At 41.6% G+C, this 18869-nt stretch overlaps 1 protein-coding gene across 1 annotated transcript; it reads right to left on the bottom strand.

Moving 5' to 3' along the window:
* Nucleotides 1-767: 767 nt before the first annotated feature.
* Nucleotides 768-17855, bottom strand: CYB5A (cytochrome b5 type A). The gene is made up of 5 exons (XM_082233628.1): nucleotides 17570-17855; nucleotides 7010-7138; nucleotides 5315-5344; nucleotides 3278-3312; nucleotides 768-1465 (listed from the first exon to the last, which is right to left on the bottom strand). Exons 1-5 carry the CDS (start codon nucleotides 17726-17728, stop codon nucleotides 1387-1389), a joined length of 432 nt encoding a protein of 143 aa, XP_082089754.1. The 5' UTR covers nucleotides 17729-17855; the 3' UTR covers nucleotides 768-1386.
* Nucleotides 17856-18869: the final 1014 nt, after the last annotated feature.

Here is an 18869-nt window from a genome sequence, read left to right as displayed (position 1 = left end):
TTACTTCAGACAAGCTATGTGGAATTCCTTCCTGGATATTTTTTCCCACTCTTGCTCCTTTTACAAAATTTCAGGTAGGCCAGGCAATGCTTCACGTGGAGTTTTACTCCTACAACAGGATTTCCCTTTTGTGAATCCTTAAAATTTGCTTTGCAGGGTCTGCCAACCCCATGGAGCAAATTTTGAGGGTGCACAGGGGGCTGCAAGGGACAGTTCAGGGGAAAGTTCCATTGTGTGAGTGGAAATCTGTTGCCGATCAGCAACATTTAGTACAGCCCAATATATTTTATCACCAAGTCATCATAGGACAGGAGCTTTGATCCAGAGATCCCACTTTGCAAGCAGAAGACACTTTCACACATTTTTTGAGGGGGGGCGGGGTGGAGAAGAGAACTGGTCTGAATTGTTGTTAACATTTTGAATCAAGTTTGAAGGCCTGCTGATTGTGGGGCTGGAACTGGCCATGCTACCTAGTGGAATCTTTAGAGCCACGGAAATACCATAATTTTTCCACGTATAACACGCCCCCATGTATAAGACGACCCCTATTTTTGGGGACTCCAAACTGAGGAAATGGGAGATTGCCCAGAGTTGTTGAGCTTTTTTTGGGACTGACCCACCTGACCACATGCCAACTGCAAAGCCAACAATCGTCTGTCCCCCAGTTGCATACCCAATTGCCGCAGCAGCCAATTGCCAGCAGACCTTGCTGCAGTCAACAATTGCACATCCAACATCTGAATTATCTGTCTATTAGACGACCCCCATATTTAAGCTTTTTTAAAAAAATAAAAACAACTCGTCTTATACACGGAAAAATATGGTGTTTTAAATTGAAAAAATATACATATGCCTTAAGTCTCATTTCCATACCAAAAGCTTACTATGACTTTTTTTTGGGGGGGGAGAAAATATAAAAATTATACCTATGAAACTGATGGAAAGCGGGTCCTTGCATTAGAAAATTCTAAATGAAGGCCAAAAAAAAGGAAGGAATTTGCATAGACACAACCTCTGCAAAAGAAGTCCAAACAACTCATAGAAAACCCAGACAAGCCTTAAACATTAGTGTCCTTGTATCATACTGATAACATAGATAAAATCAGTGGTCTTATTCTTAGGAAACGTTGTGATGATATCAGATAGTTAATTGATGAATATTATGATATAAAAGAGACCTCTGAATTTTTAGCACTTAAAAACAGTTACGTAAAAGGCAGAGTTAAAAAGTGCATTGCTGAAGCAACCTATTTTGGCTTTCTGGGAAAGAGTAGGATGGAATTTGAAAGTTGTTCTCAGATACTGTCTTGATGTGAAGGTTCGGATGCATTTTTTGGTTCTCTTTCCCAAAACAGTCTGTTCCATTATAGCTTCTCAATATGTTGATTACTCCATCATGTAGAAACGGTACATAAGGGCCACAATAATTGCTGCTATAGCTGGAATCACCCAGTTGGACCATGTGCTAGAAGAAACAAAAAGTTACTTTGATACATTCTGATATATCAGAATGCAGACAAACCAAAAACTTAAGACTAGAATGGCAATCCTTTAAAGAATACATGGTCAAATATTGTTCCATAAAGAATATGTTGATATGTTTAGATTAAAGGAGCAAAGTGGAAAGAACAACATGATCTAGGAATGTTATAAAGAGATAAAAATCCAAAATCTAAAGGAGTGCAATGATTATATTGAACGTAAACAATAAGGAAGTCGTGGTGTGGTGGAGGGAAGTCGAGGGGTGTGGTGGTGGGAAGGGATTGGAGGTGGGAAGGATTTATGTTTGTGTAAATAATAGCATAGTTTTGTGTGTTTTCATTTGGGTAGGATGTACGGTGTTTTTTGCTCTTTCTTTTTGTATTAAAAAAACTCAATAAATATAAATAAAATAGAATAGAATAAAGTTACTTTGATACAAATATCCATTAGCTTTTATATGCTAGACTTCAGAAAAACTGAACTTTTGGTTAAGGCTTTATCCTAGATCTGACAGCAGCAGATCATAAACACTTTGAAGTGAAATACAATGGATAATATAGTTAAGCCAACTAAGTAAAGATTGTATATGATTTTTGGCAAACTATAATGAAGATTTAGTCACATTGAGCTAAGATAGAGATGAGGAATTTGTGGCCCTCCAATTGTTGCTGGATTCCTAACTCCCATCAGCAGCAGCCAATATGGTCAACTTATCAAGGATGTTGGCAGCTAGAGGCCACAGGTTTCCTCATATTCATGACCTGGACAAAGGAATATTTTTCTGAACTACTGGTGGAAATGCAAGCAAATATATAGATGGATTGAAGACTTCAGGACAAAAGACTGGGACCAAAATGAACTTTTTATCCAGAAGGTCAACTGAATTAGTTAGATACACAGGTTTTAAAAAAAACATTTGTTAGGAAATGTAATCCTGAAGTAAGAGTGAAAAAAACAAATATAATGTAAACATTTTCAAATGCAACCTAAGATTCCCAAGACCCAAGCACTGGAAAGTTTCTGTGAGTCTATTAGAGACAGTGGGCTTGAAGCAGTGAGGCAGGCACCAGAAGGCAAGCTATACATTTTATATAAACAAATAAATATGTCCCAGATGCAGAGTTAGGGTGCTCTTTTAATAAACACAATGTGGCCTAGTCCTGTTAAATAAACAATTACACACATGCAAGCATTAGACTTCAAATATGACCCCATTTCCAATTGTCTTCAGATTTTTAATGAAAACATTAATGTTTTCTAATGATTTTTTTTTCTATGTTTTTAGCTATTCTTGTTTTTATCTTATGCCAAAAAAGCAGGGTAATAAAAATAATAATAGCATCATGAAAATGTAACAAAACTACTTAGTAAAGGTGAAAGCCAACATGGAGCAAGCAAACCTCCGCTTGCATAACAAGGCCTCTCTTTCCTCACCCCCTTGCTCCTCAAAAGCTTGTCAGGAGGGGTGGGTGATACTGCCTCCAAGCAGATTTTGTGGGTGCATGGGAAACGGGGGCGGGGGCAGAGAGAGAAACCAGAATTCCACTGAGTGAATTTATTTTTCACAAGCAGTGAACGTCACCGGATGTCAACCTATCTGAATACCCAGTGCTTTTTTTCCCAGGGTACACAGTACCGGCAACTCTTTTTGTTTTGTTTTGTTAAAAAGTGTGACACCTACTGTAATAATTTCATGGTGAGTACCAGCACATATTTTCCTAGAAAAAAAGCACTGTGAATACCATTTTTAAAACGAAAAACACTATTGGCTTGTTAAATGAAGGCCATACAATACCTGGAATTAGACTCAAGAGTGGTAATGTAAGGTTCCTGAAAAACAAAGCAATACATTAGTTAGGCTTAACTGGTCTCTCCTGCCCATCCTTCTTGTCACAAAGCTAACTCATGCCAATTACTGTGTTCACCTACTGTTTCCTCAGATGTCCTCTGATATGGTGTAACCTTTCGCATCTAACCTTTCATCATGACCATTAGCCCTCTGTGCTCACTTGCTGCTACTGCAGTATATGCTACATTCCCTGAATTTTGGAAATGACTTCTTGTTGCCATGCAAAAACCCCACCATGTTCTGGTTTAAAAGTCAACGCCTAAAATACAGCAGCTAGACAATAAATGGCTGGGCTCATTGCAACAACTTACAACCCACAAGGACACTTTTCAGCCTTGGGACTATATCAGTGTGTCCCTCACTTAAATCTTGCCCCACAATTTATCCACAATTAAACCTCATACGGTTAACCTTCTAGATCCTTTCTGTTATTCTTGCAGCATTTGTGGAAGATAAGCTAATTGCAATCTCCATGTTCAGAGACAGAAATGCCTATGGAAAACACATGCTGCACAAATGGGAGGGAATTAATCGTCACCACCACCCCCAGTTTCTTAGAGTCTCTTGAGTATTTGACTGCCCACCACTCAGGAGGGAAATGATGGACTTGGTGGCTCTTCAAGCCTGATCCAGGAGGGCAGTTCTTGCATCCTCTTAACAGTTTCTGCGATGCAGAAAGATTTGGAGAGAGACTTTCCACTCAGCTCACATTTGAACTGCTTATCTGTCAAGGCCTGACAAAGTACCCTGATAGCAGAACAGAACTGCTAAAAAATCTTCAGACGTATAAACCATATGAGCATTCTCTGGATCATCACTTTTCATGGACCATAGGAAGCTCCCTTATTATATACAGTCAAAATCATGGTCTACCTAACTCAATTTTAACCAAACTTACTAGAAGGGTTTCTCCACGATTTCAGATTCCAGTCCTCATGATTCTGAATAAAGGGGCTGATATAATAGTGAGATAGGAGACTGCCGTACCACGTCAGACTAGCTCAGGGTTTCAAGGCAGGGGACGTTCCCTGGAGAGCCACTGCCATTCAATGTGAACAATACTGATTTAGATGGCATCTACTTTTTTTTTCTTCAGTGTGCACAACACAGCACTTGAGTCTCATGGGTCAGACCTCTACTTTTGAAGAATGGCAGCTGTTGTTCAGTATTGGTAAGCATTAGAATACTTTGCAATATTGAAGACTATTATTTTCATATCTGAAAAAGCTGACTCAAACTCCTTTTTCAGTACTAAAAGCTGGACCAGATGTGCCTTTCTGTGCACAGAAGGGGTTATATTAAAAGCATCGCTAAGGGGAGGGTATTCTATCAGCACAATTGTTTATCCTTGTGCAGCAAAAAAGTTTTTCCCCTCTCCTTACCCCACATGCCCCTTAAATCTGCCCTGAGGGTTTGCCCAACCCTTCGAAGTAGAATTGGGGGTAGCAGGGGCATGGAGGAGGGAAAGCTCGGAATTATTTAGTTGAATACCACCCAAGGTGCCTTCTTGTTCAAGGAAGGATTGCTGTATGCCTTGTGCTAGAATGTTGCTTGAGGAGAGTGAAATCAGATGTTCTTCCACTTCCACTTGTGCAAAGACTTCTACATAGCCTTTTGCACAATCAGAAACATGAGAACGGCTGCAGAACCTTCTTAGTGCACACTGTGTGAAGCCTTGCATCAGCTGGTTCTAGGCCACTTAGCGTGCTTAAGATTTTGTAGAACTGTTCCCCATAAACATAAGACCACCCTCGCATAAAGTCCAGTCTCATATTTCCCACTACGGCACAGTAGATGCTGCTGGGAATCCAGTAAGCAGGACACAAAAGCAACAGCGCCCTGCTTGCTGTTCTTCCTAAGCTGATTCAGGAAGGAGCAACAGATGTTTAACATTAGTTAAAGTCCCTGCCAGCACTGCATGTAACACAGATCACTGCTACCAAACATTAACATGGTGGGATGGCTTTAAAGTGGAATGCTTACCGTTGGTTTCTGAACTTTTTTCCAGTCATCCTGCAACACAAAAACAATGATAAGCAACACAATGTAGAATGCCCCAAAATACCAAAAGTTATTTATACATGTAAAACTAGTACAGTGAGTTTCACCCTGTTGATTAGTGAATATATGGATACACATACATTCTAAAAGCATTTCGCAACCTATCTTCTTTGTAGTATTTGCTGATAATTTTCAACATGCTTCCTTATCCAATTTTATTCTACCAAACTTATTTTGAGTTTGCCTCCAGAAAAGTTGCTCCACATTATCTCCACATGAGATAAACATTACTGTAGCTTGATTAAATGCTCCCTGGTAGCACACGAGCTACTTTCAAGTCCTCCAGCATAACAGATCTTTTAGCATAACAGAACAGTTAAGTGTGGGTGGAAGACTTTTAAAAAAGCAAAGGAAACAAAATTATTAAAAATAAATCTTGCAGCAATGTTTTGATGCCAAGATCAGTTTTCTACAAAGCTTCTAGTGCCTTTTAGACACAGGGGTGTTATGAAACAGGAGGAACTGTTTGGCTCTTTTGAAAAAGCGGACTTTGTAACTGCATCTTGATTCCAGTACTAAAGTCATGAAGGTACTTTTGCATGGAACACAGCAAGTATCAGTGCACTTTGAACACCCATTACAGTAGTTTATCACATGCTAAACAGAAGCAAATTTCTTCATGTACCAGCTCCAGAAATATTAAACGCACCAGTCTAAACTTTAGTCTGGTAACTGCATGAAGGGGCTTGATTTAGAGACATAACCTCAAAACCCTATACAGCTGTGTATCCTACTAAATATGATGAAAGGGAAGAATGCAGGAATTGCTGTGCAGACATACCTGGCAGAAATAGCTTGGCAACACTACTAATTCTCTGCACAAAATGCATAAATGATCCCGATCATTTCCTAGGTCCTCTGTTAAGTGTCAGAGGACTTGGGTAGAGTTTGTCCTTTACCCAACCAAAAGAGACAGCACCTTTGTGCGTGCGTGCATGCATGCATATGCATATATACACACACACACTGGCAAGTTCTCTGATGTGCAGAGAATTTTGGAAACTGAAGACTGTTTCAGTTAGTGCTAGAATTTAATTAACAGCCATCAGGATAAGTCCCGTGGTTAGCTACGGGAACTGCATTGGTGGGATCTTAGCAAAGAGTAATTGGTTCAGATATAACATTAAGTGTTGCTGAAGGGCATATATTTGTTGCCCTGGACTCAAATGTCTTGCAGTGCAGCAAATGTGTGTTCAGATCAGTCTCTTCTAAATCACAAGCTTGGTTTTAAACTACTGCCACTGCCAATTTATTGCTTTTTTACTTATTTATTTATTTTGCTTCTTAACTGTTATTTATTTCTCACTTTCCCAATCCATCCTGAACACAGGAACCAACTATTTTAAAACAAAAAACTTAAAACCTAAAAAATAGCTTAGAACTTGCAGAGAAGCACTAATAAACTATACACTGAAAAAAGTCATCAACTGATGGGAGGAGGTACTGATAACCTGCTTTACTGCACAAACATTTTAAATCCCAAATTACAAAGTTACAACTTGACACAGAACACTGCATCGCAGCATCCAATTTGATATGTTCATTAAGGTTTTAAAAATATGGAGAAATATACAGGTAAAAGAAAGCACACGTTCTGTACATGGAAAGTGCACTTACTGGATGAAGTTCTCCTATAATGAATGTATCCGACAATGTTCTGGCATCTGTGGAATGGCCAACATCTTCAAAACTTTCTGTAGCATCTCCTCCCGCTTGTTCCCTTAGAACCTCTTCACCACCTGGGTGCTGTAAGAAAACAACATATGAATAAGTATCCATGAACTTTACAAATAGTTTTTTAAAGCTTTCTGTCCCAATAGGTATCAGCACATCTTAAAGCTGTCAATTTCACAAATGGAACTGCGACAGATTGCATGCTCAACAAGGAATCTGGTAGTACCTTAAAAACTAACAAATGTATTATGGCATGAGTTTTCATGCATTGTCCACTTCATTAGATGCACAAAATGTTGACCTGAGCCGCTGAAAGTACACTTCTAAGCCAAACTGGCTGCCAATCACTATCAATGAATGGCCCTAAATTCTAATATTAGATGCATAACAAGTGTGCATATGGTTCTTGTTTTTTGGAAAAGTTGAGCACATAGAAGAACACTAAAAATAGCCCAGCAACTACCATCAATATTGTAGACATTGCAGACACAAAGATATTGTAGACACAAAGAAAATACCACTAGAATATATCTGTGCTTGTGATTAAAACAAAGTTCAATCATCCAGCTTTATACTGTCCTTCATAAAAATGTATTTTTAATTGTTGGCTGGTTTATGTCTTACAACTGCAATATTTGCAGCAGCTTCTGATCAAGTCCCCCAAAGATGTGTCTTGTTCCTTTGAAACACAGGTTGGGACTGGCTACCTTGAAGCCTCACTTTTGCCCATATCAGTCTAATGGCACTTTAAGAAGAGTTTCCACAGCCCTACTGCCAGCAGCATGCTTGTCAGTAAAACCAAACCAATTAGACTGGCAAGCCACCATATTTGTGTAACTCCATTCCAGTTGGGAACAGGCAGGCCCCAACTGTGCAGGTGCTTCTGTGGGCATTAAAACTGATTTGTAACTGCATTTTCATAATCTGAGGAATTTAAAAAATCATGCTGCAGTTTCTGTAGTGCTACTCTGTCATTTTATGGTTTTATCAGGCTGTTATGTTTTAAATGTCTTAAAATTAACTTACCTAGTGATGATTGTTGTTGATTGATTGTGCTGTGGTTGTGAATGTTTTGTGTCTGTTTGTGTGTGTTTGTGTGTGTGTGTGTGTGTGTGTGTGTGTGTGTGTGTACACACACACACACACACAAAGAGCCATGTGTAGGAGAAAGCTTTCCTAAAAGGTAGGGTTTAAAAAAGACACCATTAAATAAATATGCACTCTCTTTCTCTCTGGCACTCCCACGGTGAAGTTTGACCCAGCCTCCCCCACTGGCAGTGGGCCCTCTGCCAGTGCAGAAGTCCAATCTGCCTGTGTTTAACTTATTCTTATTGCATAAAAGGGGATGAGTGAAGTTCTTAATCCACGTTATATGATCCTGTAAATGCTGCTCCACCTAAGTACTATAACATTCATTATATAAAAATAAAGATGTTTTTAACCCTGAGAGCACTTCATACGAGTCAGGCTTTTGAAGCACTTGTTTAGCCAAGATCTTATTCCAGAATAAATTTCACACATAACCAACACTGCAGCTCTTAAATCAAAGAGAAGTTGAAAACACTAACAAAACAAAACCACATTTCCTAGTCTTGTCATTTCAGGACTTCGAGAGGAATGGGAAGGAAAGCATATATGCAAGGCAGTATGTAGGCAAGTATGTAGGCACATATGTAGGCAACTTTCTCAATTTTCCCATATCAAACCATTCAAAAGAAAACACTCCTGTCTAGAGATGCCCTGGCAACATTCTAAAAACACACGCATAGGTACTATTTGTTGCCTAAAAGTGATAAACTTGTAAAAGTTTCCAAGTTTCTTTGCATAAAAAAAATAATTGGGTGAAGAAAGTGCACAGTGCTTATGCACAGTGACTAAGCAAAATGGGGCAAAAAGTTGCACAAGTGTGTAGAGCAAAGATTACATGTGGCCGTCAATCCCCAAAAGGTTAAGGAAGTGCATGCTGGAGAGAGATTATGCAAGTCAAAGCGAACGTGCAAATATGACTGACAAAATCCTGCCCTTGAATCAGTACTGATAACTATCCAAGCAAAGGAGTAGAGCAAAGGTCTTGAACGACGCTGCAGCTGATTGCTGTGGGATTTACAGAGCATTCAGCAAACTGAATCCAGAAAACAGGTTGAACAACAAAGCGTAACTTACACAACTCTTCAGAGATGATGAGCCCAAACTCCTATTAGCACATCTATACTAAAAAAAAAGGTGAATAGCTGCCATGAAATGTCATTTCATGAAGTTACCCATTTTTTAATGGAGAAGGAACTGAAGAGAGAAAGCTTCCTGTTCTGAATTGTAAGGCACAGAGCAATATTAAAAATACTGAAAATGAGAAATATGGTCAGATTTAAAACAGTTTTCCCTTTTACAGCACAAGACGCATTCACCTGAGTAATCTTTAGGTCAGTCCACAAGTAAAGATGTAAACATATACTGTGCTGTCAAATGCTACTGGCTGGCCATTGTAAGAACAGAATGCCGGAATATGTGGCCCATGGGCCTGATCCAGTGGCCATGTTCTTCTGAACTGAGAGAAGATCTCAAAGTCACAAACCAAGACCCCAACATTCCTTAGTACAAAGAACTGTACTAAGGTTTGGACCTGTGTCTCCTTAGATGATTTGTACTGATAAAGATTACATATATTGTAGATAACCTGCAGAATAGCTACATATTTTCCATGGAGAAAAAGCAGTGAAGTAAAAGCAAAACAAAAGCAAAAACACCCCACCAGACTCTTGTACAGTGGTACCTCGGGTTACATATGCTTCAGGTTACATACGCTTCAGGTTACAGACTCCGCTAAACCAGAAATAGTAACTTGGGTTAAGAACTTTGCTTCAGGATGAGAACAGAAATCGTGCTCCAGCGGCGCAGCAGCAGCAGGAGGCCCCATTAGCTAAAGTGGTGCTTCAGGTTAAGAACAGTTTCAGGTTAAGAACGGACCTCCGGAACGAATTAAGTACTTAACCCGAGGTACCACTGTACGTGTAAATCTTTCCAGGTGTAGAAACAATGTTTTGGTTTCTTATCTCTTCAAAATATTCACATACCTGCTACACCTTGGAATTCAAAGTATTCACTAGATACACATGGAAAGATAAGAAACTTACTTCTGTTTGGATGATAAATGGCTTCTTTCAGCAATTGACACAAATGTGAGCTCTGTTCATTTCATTCCACACTAGACAATAGCACCACTGGAAGCAACAGTGGAAAAAGCAGATGAAGGAAATAGCAGCTCAAAGACACTCCCTTGACACACAAATAACATGTTCTCAAAAATACCACCATTCTACACATTTTAAACCCAAGCAGAAGCAGCCTCTAGGGCACAGGTAGCCAACTTGGTGCCCGCCAGCAGTTGTGGACTACAACTCCCTTTGGGCCCAGCCAGCATGGTCAATCATCGGGGATGAAGGGGGTTGTAGGCAACCTTTTGAAAGCCACAGGTTAGCCATCCTAATTCTTGTGGTTGCCTAATACAAATTATTCAAAAAGTAGCTGTGTACGTGGGACAATTCACAAATAAAAGATTGTAAAATATCTTAAGTACAGTGATACCTTGGTTCTCAAACAGCTTAGTTCTCGAACAAATAGGCTCCCGAACACTGCAAACTCGGAAGTGAGTGTTCTGGTTTGCGAACGTTTTTCGGAAGCTGAACATTCGATGCGGCTTCCGCTTGAGTGCAGGAAGCTCCTGCAGCCAATCGGAAGCTGCACCTTGGTTTTCGAACAGTTTCGGGAGTTGAACGGACTCGCGGAATGGATTAACGTCAAGAACCAAGGTACCACAGTATACAACTAAAATATCAAGGGTGTAAGTGTAACAAATAAACGAGTGACTTTGGCAAAGTCATGTTACTACACAAACAGTTTTTCCTTCTCTTTCTTTTTTCAAAGCATACTAGATACTCTTCTCCTAAAACATACAAACTAACTTTTAACGCATTAAACTTATGAGGAGAGGGAAAAGTCTGATACATAGCTCTTAAAATCCTGGCTGCATACACACAAGTACCTTTTATGAGAGCCACAACTGCAAAAAAAAATGCAATGATGGTGAACAAGTCTGCAAGCCAGCACTCATACTTTACAACACTGCTGTAGCAGTCGTTTTTAAATGTTAGATCTTAGCCTACAAGTTCATATGTCAGAGCAGAGATCACAGTTCCCTGCTCCTGTTACCCAAAAGCAGAATAGTTCCCCAAAAGTTTTTCCATGAGCATAATAGACACCAGTTGACTTTCACAGGCTTTAATGACAACCTAATTTCTTTTTATTTGCTTTCTGTGTAAAATTTACTGGGTTTATCCAAGAGTGCTAATGTACATCCAATGGGTTTACACTTCCCACAAGAATTGGGAGTGGTCTTGTAAGTCATACCCAGGTCAAAGCCCAAATTTGTAGTGGGACAGCAGTAAAGTGGGTACCTTAAATAAATAAAAAAGACACATTAATAGGAGGAACCATGAAGCACTTGGACAGTTTGCAAGTCTTGACTGCAGCCTGCACGGACTTCTAGAGTTGTTTGAGTATGAACTGAGAGCTGCCTTTCAAATGTAGCAACCAGCCGTGTGACATCAGGGTAATTTCAGTTTCATATAAACTTTGCTCAAGTTGAACCTGCCTGTCTCAGCTTGTTCACTTTCTTTGTGAAATATAAATATGTTCCTTACATCACAAATGAAGATCTTAGGTGCTGAAATACAGTGTAATGGGCTGTCTGAATCAGGTGGAGGATTGGCCAAGGACCCAGGAAAAGGCTCCAGCGGGATGTGGAAGCCTCTGCCAGATGCCGAAGAGTCTGCTAGTGAGGATTGGCGGGGGGGGGGGGTTGGCAGCTTCCTCAATCTTCTCACGTCTTCTCCGTCCCCAAGCTGTGAATTCTGCCTCCCTCTCTGTCCCTGTCTCCTTTTCCTAACTTGACAGAGCCTCTCTGTGGTGCACTCACTCCAGAGCTGTCAGATACTGGGAGTGGCTCTATCTGCCCAGAGGAGGATGTTTCAGGATTCCTGGCCACCTCTCAGGAGGCAGAGGCAGCTTCCCCATCACCTAAGTAAAGGAGCAATCAAAAGAGAAGGGAACAAAGGGTTCCACCTACCAGGTATGGATAAAGGCTGCATAAACACTTACAGCCTTCAGAGGAGTCCACCCCATTCCTATATACAGGATAGCAAAGGGGTGCAACAGTGACAGTGGTGGAGCAACTTCCAAAGCTTTGCCAGTAACAGCACCTACCTTTCTTGTACAGTGGTACCTCAGGTTAAGTACTTAATTCGTTCTGGAGGTCCGTGCTTAACCTGAAACTGTTCTTAACCTGAGGCACCACTTTAGCAATGGGGCTTCCTGCTGCCGCCACGCCACCGGAGCACGATTTCTGTTCTTATCCTGAAGCGAAGTTCTTAACCCGAGGTAATATTTCTGGGTTAGCGGAGTCTGTAACCTGAAGCGTATTGTAACCTGAAGCGTATGTAACCTGAGGTACCACTGAAGCTCTATTTAGGATTAACTATGTGTATTGCCTGAAGTGACTTAAGGCAGCAATTTGCATATGTATTGCAGTAATCTAAGCATTAAAGCCTTTCAAAATAACTCTTCCTCCTGTCTTTGTTCTTGAGCAACTGGAAGCCAGGACACACAGATCCAGGAGCGGAGGAAGGGGTGTGTGGTGGGTGCAACCCACCCCAGGTGTCACCACTGAGGGGGGTGACAAAATGATGGGCAGCACTCACCGCGGGGCCTGCAGAGCACCCGAGCCATGTGTCTGGGAGAGACGCACCCATAGGAGCTTGGGCGCACAGAGACTCCACACTGCCCACACGGTCCGCCCGCTGTCTCCCCCCTCCCAGCTGTAGGGCAGCTGAGTGGGAGGAGGAAGGCAGACTCTGGAGGCCCTGCGGTGCACCCTGCCCCTATGGGTGACTCGCCCCGACCCTGGGCATGCCACCTCAGGCGCCCGAGCGGCTTCCTCTGCAGCTGCACAGATCTAAAGCATTCTGTTAGATGTCATCATTAAAAATGAATTCTGCATGCAAGCTGAAATAAAAATGCTTGCTCCAATGGTTTTCAAAGTTCATACTATCAAGAAGCTTTGTGTTCCATACTGATTAGTCTGGAAGTCTACTTTAGCGTGGGAAACTCTATGCAGTCTCAGTTTGCACAGGTCTGAAGCCTTTGCTTACCATGCCTAGTTGCTGTCCCATGCAAACTAGATGCACCCTAAAACAAAGCATTCATCTGCGGTTACACAATGCAGACCAAGATTAGTCATTTGGAACTGTTCTTTCTGAAGCAAGTTGTCTTCCAATGCCTATTTTCTCAATGAAGAACCTCAAATAAGCTTCTGGGAGAACCAGTTTTTGTAGGAACTGTTTGAGAGTGGCGTCTCAGTTAAATCCAACAAAAGAAAACCAATCCCATGGCGGAATGATATTGGGGAATGGCAGAAGCTCAGTGGTAGAGCATCTGCTTTGCACAAAAAAGCTCCCAAATTAAATCACTGCCACTCAGTGAGGACAATCAAGACTTCAATGGACTAATGCTCAGTGTAAGGCAGCTTCCTATGTTCCCCACCCTGTAAAGGCAAAATGTAATATTTATTTTTAAGCAAGTGTACAGATACAATGTCATCAAACTCTCTATATAGAGTTATGGGATCCTAGATCTGGGAACACTTTCACAGCCATCTAGGCCAAACCCTTGCTCAAAAGGAGGGCAACCCATCCAGTATCACCCCCCCCCCCAAAGTTTGCATGTAAATCAGACCACAGTGCATAAAAAGCACAAAGAACCTGAACATAACCACGTGCTACAGTTAGTTCAAACTCAGAAGAGAGCACTATGAGTTCCTGCAATACATGTAGAATTGAAGGGAGAAAGGCAGATTAAGACAATACCTATATGCAGATTATCTGTACCCAGCACACCCTAAATCCTGTTCATTCCCAAAAATGATCTGGGAAGCTTGTTCTGGATGTTGCCAGCTATCAGTGACCAATTAACAATATTAAATCTGAAGGTGCCTAGTGTTGGTACTGAAGTTATGCAACAGGCTAACCAGGGGACATCCTTGGAAAAGATTTGTTAATATCACTACCTTTTAAATATAGCTAATTTGAGAAGGGTTGGGGGGGTGGTCTGACCATTTTAGTTTCTTTTTTAAGACTCTTGCTCTCCTATTATTTTATGTGCTTAGTTATGATAGAGAAAAAAGTTTATCCACATATTTAACTATAAGTTTTAATGGCGGTGGGGGCAGCTGCCAGATTTCCTTCTTCAAAAATTCAACCTTTCACTCTTCAACCCTTCTGTCACTTTAGAGACATTAAAACAAAATGTGGTTAGTTTCAACTCAAATATGAAACATAAATAGTCAAGATTAGGTTCTTGCCAAAGGGTGCTCATTTTGTAATTATTGGTGCTGTTGGCTTATTGATCACAGGGGTCAAAAGAGTTCCTGGTATTGCAACCTGGTAGGTGAAAGGGTGAGCAAACAGTATTCCCCCCACTAAAACAGGAGCTCTCACATGCCTATCAAATGCCTTGGGACAACTACCCAACTAGACTATCATTCCACAGCAAATTTCAGTGGTGAGCACTGAGAGGAATGGACTCAAAAGGGCCCCAATGAGAAACAAGAAGGAGGTGCCAGCATGCTTAGGGGGCAGAAGCACACCAAATAGTTTTCACCCTTCACTTTTAAAAACCATGTTAAAAAAACTAAGAATGCTAAATGGAGAATAAGCTCAGTCAGTACACAATGTTGACTGCCAGCTGTAAAAAAAAAATTGATAACAGCAGGTGCGAAGGAATGAATGGGGATCTTGCATTGAAGAGCCCAACATTTTGAGCATTGAGACACATTTTCAAATGTAAGAAACTGTTATGGGCACCACAAAATACTCATTTCACTGAAGAAAAATGGGTATTGGAATCCCCTCCGCAAGACAAAATACCTACGTACCCCAAAACATAAAATACAACCCCACATTATGTAACGAAAGAGAAGTCAAAACCCCTTGTTTTTCTTAACAATTAAAAAACTGGAAGGGGCAGTGGGCCCTGGCAGATCCATCTATGGTGCCCATGGGTGCCATGTTGGGGACCTTTGGCCTATAATGCTCTGGAGAAGGGTAGAACTGGAACAGGCTGAGACCCTGAACAGGAGCATGCCAGTCAGAAGGTGAAGAAACAATGCAGTATTTTGTTACAGGTCCCAATAGTTTACCTACTACTGTAAACAATTTAAACTATAAAGGAAGTTTGCTACAGTTTTCCCAAACCTGAAAAGCTTCCTCATGTTTAGCACAAGCTATCTGCACACAATGTCTGAGGGATACAATTATGTTTATCTGTGGCAAAAAAAAATCTTGAAACAACTTTTTCCCTTTTTTGTGATTGAAGTAAGTTTTGTGAGAATATATCTAAAAACAAGAAAGTGTCTTCATGGCATACTATCTTCAATCAGTTTCTCAGAATAAGCTGATGAAATAAATGGCTACATAAAATCAATTTCACAGGCGAAAGAGCCACCGGTGGCTTTCATGCAATATTGAAACCAAGATATGCTGTCAGAGAACAAGATCGGAAATCAGCAAAAAGTTTGCTAGAAGGTTTAAACCATATTCTTATCAGTGCACATGGGTGTACCAAGAAATACAGTCAGCAGATGGCACACAGCAGCTCAGTTATTTATAGAATTAAATTTAAATCAACAGTGACAACTGAAAAATCCTAAACTTCCTTAAGAGCTCCCCAATCCCCTGACTCACAGTCATTTTGGGGGCTGTAATAGTTGTATGGCATGAACATTAACATCTTCCCTAGCTACAACTATCAAGCAGGTCTCTGTCAGGGGGGGGGGGGGCTATCAGATGTTATTGGGCTCCAATTCCCAGCGGCTCCAACCAGCCTAGACAACAGCCCAGGATGATCAGAGCTGCTGTTCAGCAGCATCTGAAGGCCCAAAAGTTGGTGACCCCTGGTGTATATCAATGCAACGGTTCTGTATGTTTGATGAATGGACCAAGGTACATAGCTGTACCTCCTTGCTATTTAAAACCCACCCAAGATGTGCAGGACTGCAGTGCCGCAGATACTCTTGACACAATCCTTCACTGCAGCCCCCAACATGAATCCTTTGCTTAACATAACTATGCTAGGAAAGTGAAAAAGCAGAGACAGCACTAGCAAAGGGATTCCAATTCAATTCCCACGTTGATGCAACATGATCTTTTCCTCCTTTGGAGAAACAACCCACCCTGTGATATGGTAACATTCCACAAGTGACAACTTCTGGCTAGTCATCCAACCATACTTCTTTCTAAGAAGGCAATGCAAACCACTGGACAGCAGCAGCAGGACTTAATGGGATGGCAGACACATCTGCAGCCCTGGCGGTTGCACCAGTCAGAGCGGATGTCAGGCCCCTTGCTGTGCCAGTTCTCAAGACTGGTGTAGTGAAGAGGCCCAGATTGGGCCCACTGCTGTCATGTGATGGGAAGACAGGCTCACGATACAGCAGATCTTGTGCCCACCTCTCTCTGCCCCCACAATACCCTGAAGGGTTCTACTGGCTAAAAGATCCAAAACCACTGGGGTTCCCCCAAATCTGTGCAAAATTTATATGTGCTCAGGAGTGTAGCTCACTTTCTCTCTCCCATTATTTCTAGTGGGAAGGAAAATATAGGAAAAGTTGGGGGGGGGGAAATGTTAACAGCCCGGAAACAGAAGGACAAATGCATTGTCTGCATTTGGATTCTCCCCACCTTAGGGGAGCAGGAGCGTTATGGATTTCCGAAATAGCACTGTACAGATACACAAGTTCTAAATACAGCATCTTAGAATATACAATAGTTCAGCTCCTTGATGAATAAAGGAGAAAGTGAAGTGAACGTGGGCTGTTTCTAATCAGCTAATTAGTACAAAGATGACATTACTCAACCCTTTATACTTGAACAACTGATGGATGAACCGTGTCATATTGCTTGCAAGAAATGGCCTGTAAGCATCTGGTTACAACAGTTTCATTGCAAAGCTTGCCATAAATTTGGCAACCTTGCTTTTCCAAGCTATTCCAGTTCCATCTAGCTCACCCCACAATGATAGTGCCTCTTACAAAATTGTGTTGCTACACAATAAAATATTACTTTGCAACAAACGATAAAGATGGAATATGTGGTATGTGAGCTGAACTGTCTCATCTTCAAAAGCACTACAGGATCAGAAAGTCACTTCGAGGAACAGCAAAAATAACAAAACGCCTACGAGGAAGCACTTTAACGGAAGCACCTCCTTGCTCTCTGAACGGTCCCCATCTATCTATCCCTCGTCTCAAAACACCCAGAGGAGGAGCTTTTCGCTGAGAGCAAGTTGCCAGCGTGCATGATCGTGCAGAACTACTCGAGCCACCTTCGTCTCTTCCACGGGACTGAAATCGCCTGCAAGCTCAGCAGCCCCACCTTTCCAGCCCCTTATACTTGCCTCCTCCAGAAACTTTGTGAGGTCATACACACGGTGGTGCAGGATGATCCAGGTGCTTTGGCTGTGATTGTGCTTCTGGATCTCTTCGAGGGTATAATAGCAACCCCGCCACGGCTCCTTTCCAGGCTTGCTGTCGCCGCTAGCATTCACCTTCGCCATCGCTCCAACTCTTAGCTTCGCTTCTCAACCTGGCAGATATTGACCCTTGGGCGCAGCAGCGGCGGCAGATCTCCAACTGGGAACTCTGACCCAGGACAGCCTCGCCTCCTCGCGCACGCGCAGATCGAACCTTTCCGCCGCCAGCTCCGTAATCACGAAGCACCGCCCACTTCTCGGCAGGAAGGCGGGGAAAGCTGTCCGAGCTGGCTGCCCATTGGTTGGGATGTGGGACTTAAGAAGCTCGTAGGTTTGTTTGTTTATGTGTTTGTCCTTTCCGCAGATTCCAAGAACTCAAGGCGGCGGCTTTCTTTTCTGATAGAAAAAGAGAGCTAGGAAGGGGGAAACCAAAGCACAACATTCACGCTGACATAGGGAAGTAGAGCCAGTCACGCAATGCTGCGAAATGAAGACTAGACTGTTGCTACCTGGATTTCAGCCTTATATAACAAACAACAAAAAACCAATAAACAAAAAAATTATGTAACAAAAAGGAGCCCCTTAGCATCTTACAAAACGTGTTTCTTATTACCGTGTTGCTTTTTTGTTTAATTTATTTTATTTCATACAAATTATCATAGAATTTTAAAGTAAGAAGAGACCAAGAGGGTCATCTAGTTCAACCTCCTGCAATGCAGGTATCTTTCGCCCAGCAAATTGTTACGCTTGATTGTAAAAGCAACCCTCAAAGCAGTTTATAAAACAGATAAAACAAAATAATAACATCAACAAGAAACATTAACATTAAAAGAAGAATCAAACAGAATGAAAATAAATGGATTCAAACTCTCATCAACACCAGGGGAGGCTTGCTGAAACTGAAATGCTTTTAGCAACTGCCTAAAAGAGTACAGTGAGGTGCCTACCAGATGTCAGTAGGCAAGTGCAGCTGCTGCAACAATAAAAGATTGAATTCTTTGAAATGCAGAACCGGTATTATGTGGCACCTGTAAGAAGCGGTTGAGTTGTTATCTGCTTTGGACACCTTATGGAGTTGCAAGATATGGATTCTCTACGTCACTGTTTCTCAAACAGTGAGCCAGCCAGGAACCCACCATGGGCCACTTACAGGTGGGCCACAGTGCCACAGACTGCCCTGCCCCTAACCATGGCATAGCCTTTTGGTTGGACTGATGCCAGTACC

This window comes from Podarcis vaucheri (genome assembly GCF_965113315.1).
Source record: "Podarcis vaucheri genome assembly, chromosome: 8".
Taxonomy (NCBI): Eukaryota; Metazoa; Chordata; class Lepidosauria; order Squamata; family Lacertidae; genus Podarcis; species Podarcis vaucheri.
This window is presented reverse-complemented; position numbering and strand designations above follow the sequence as displayed.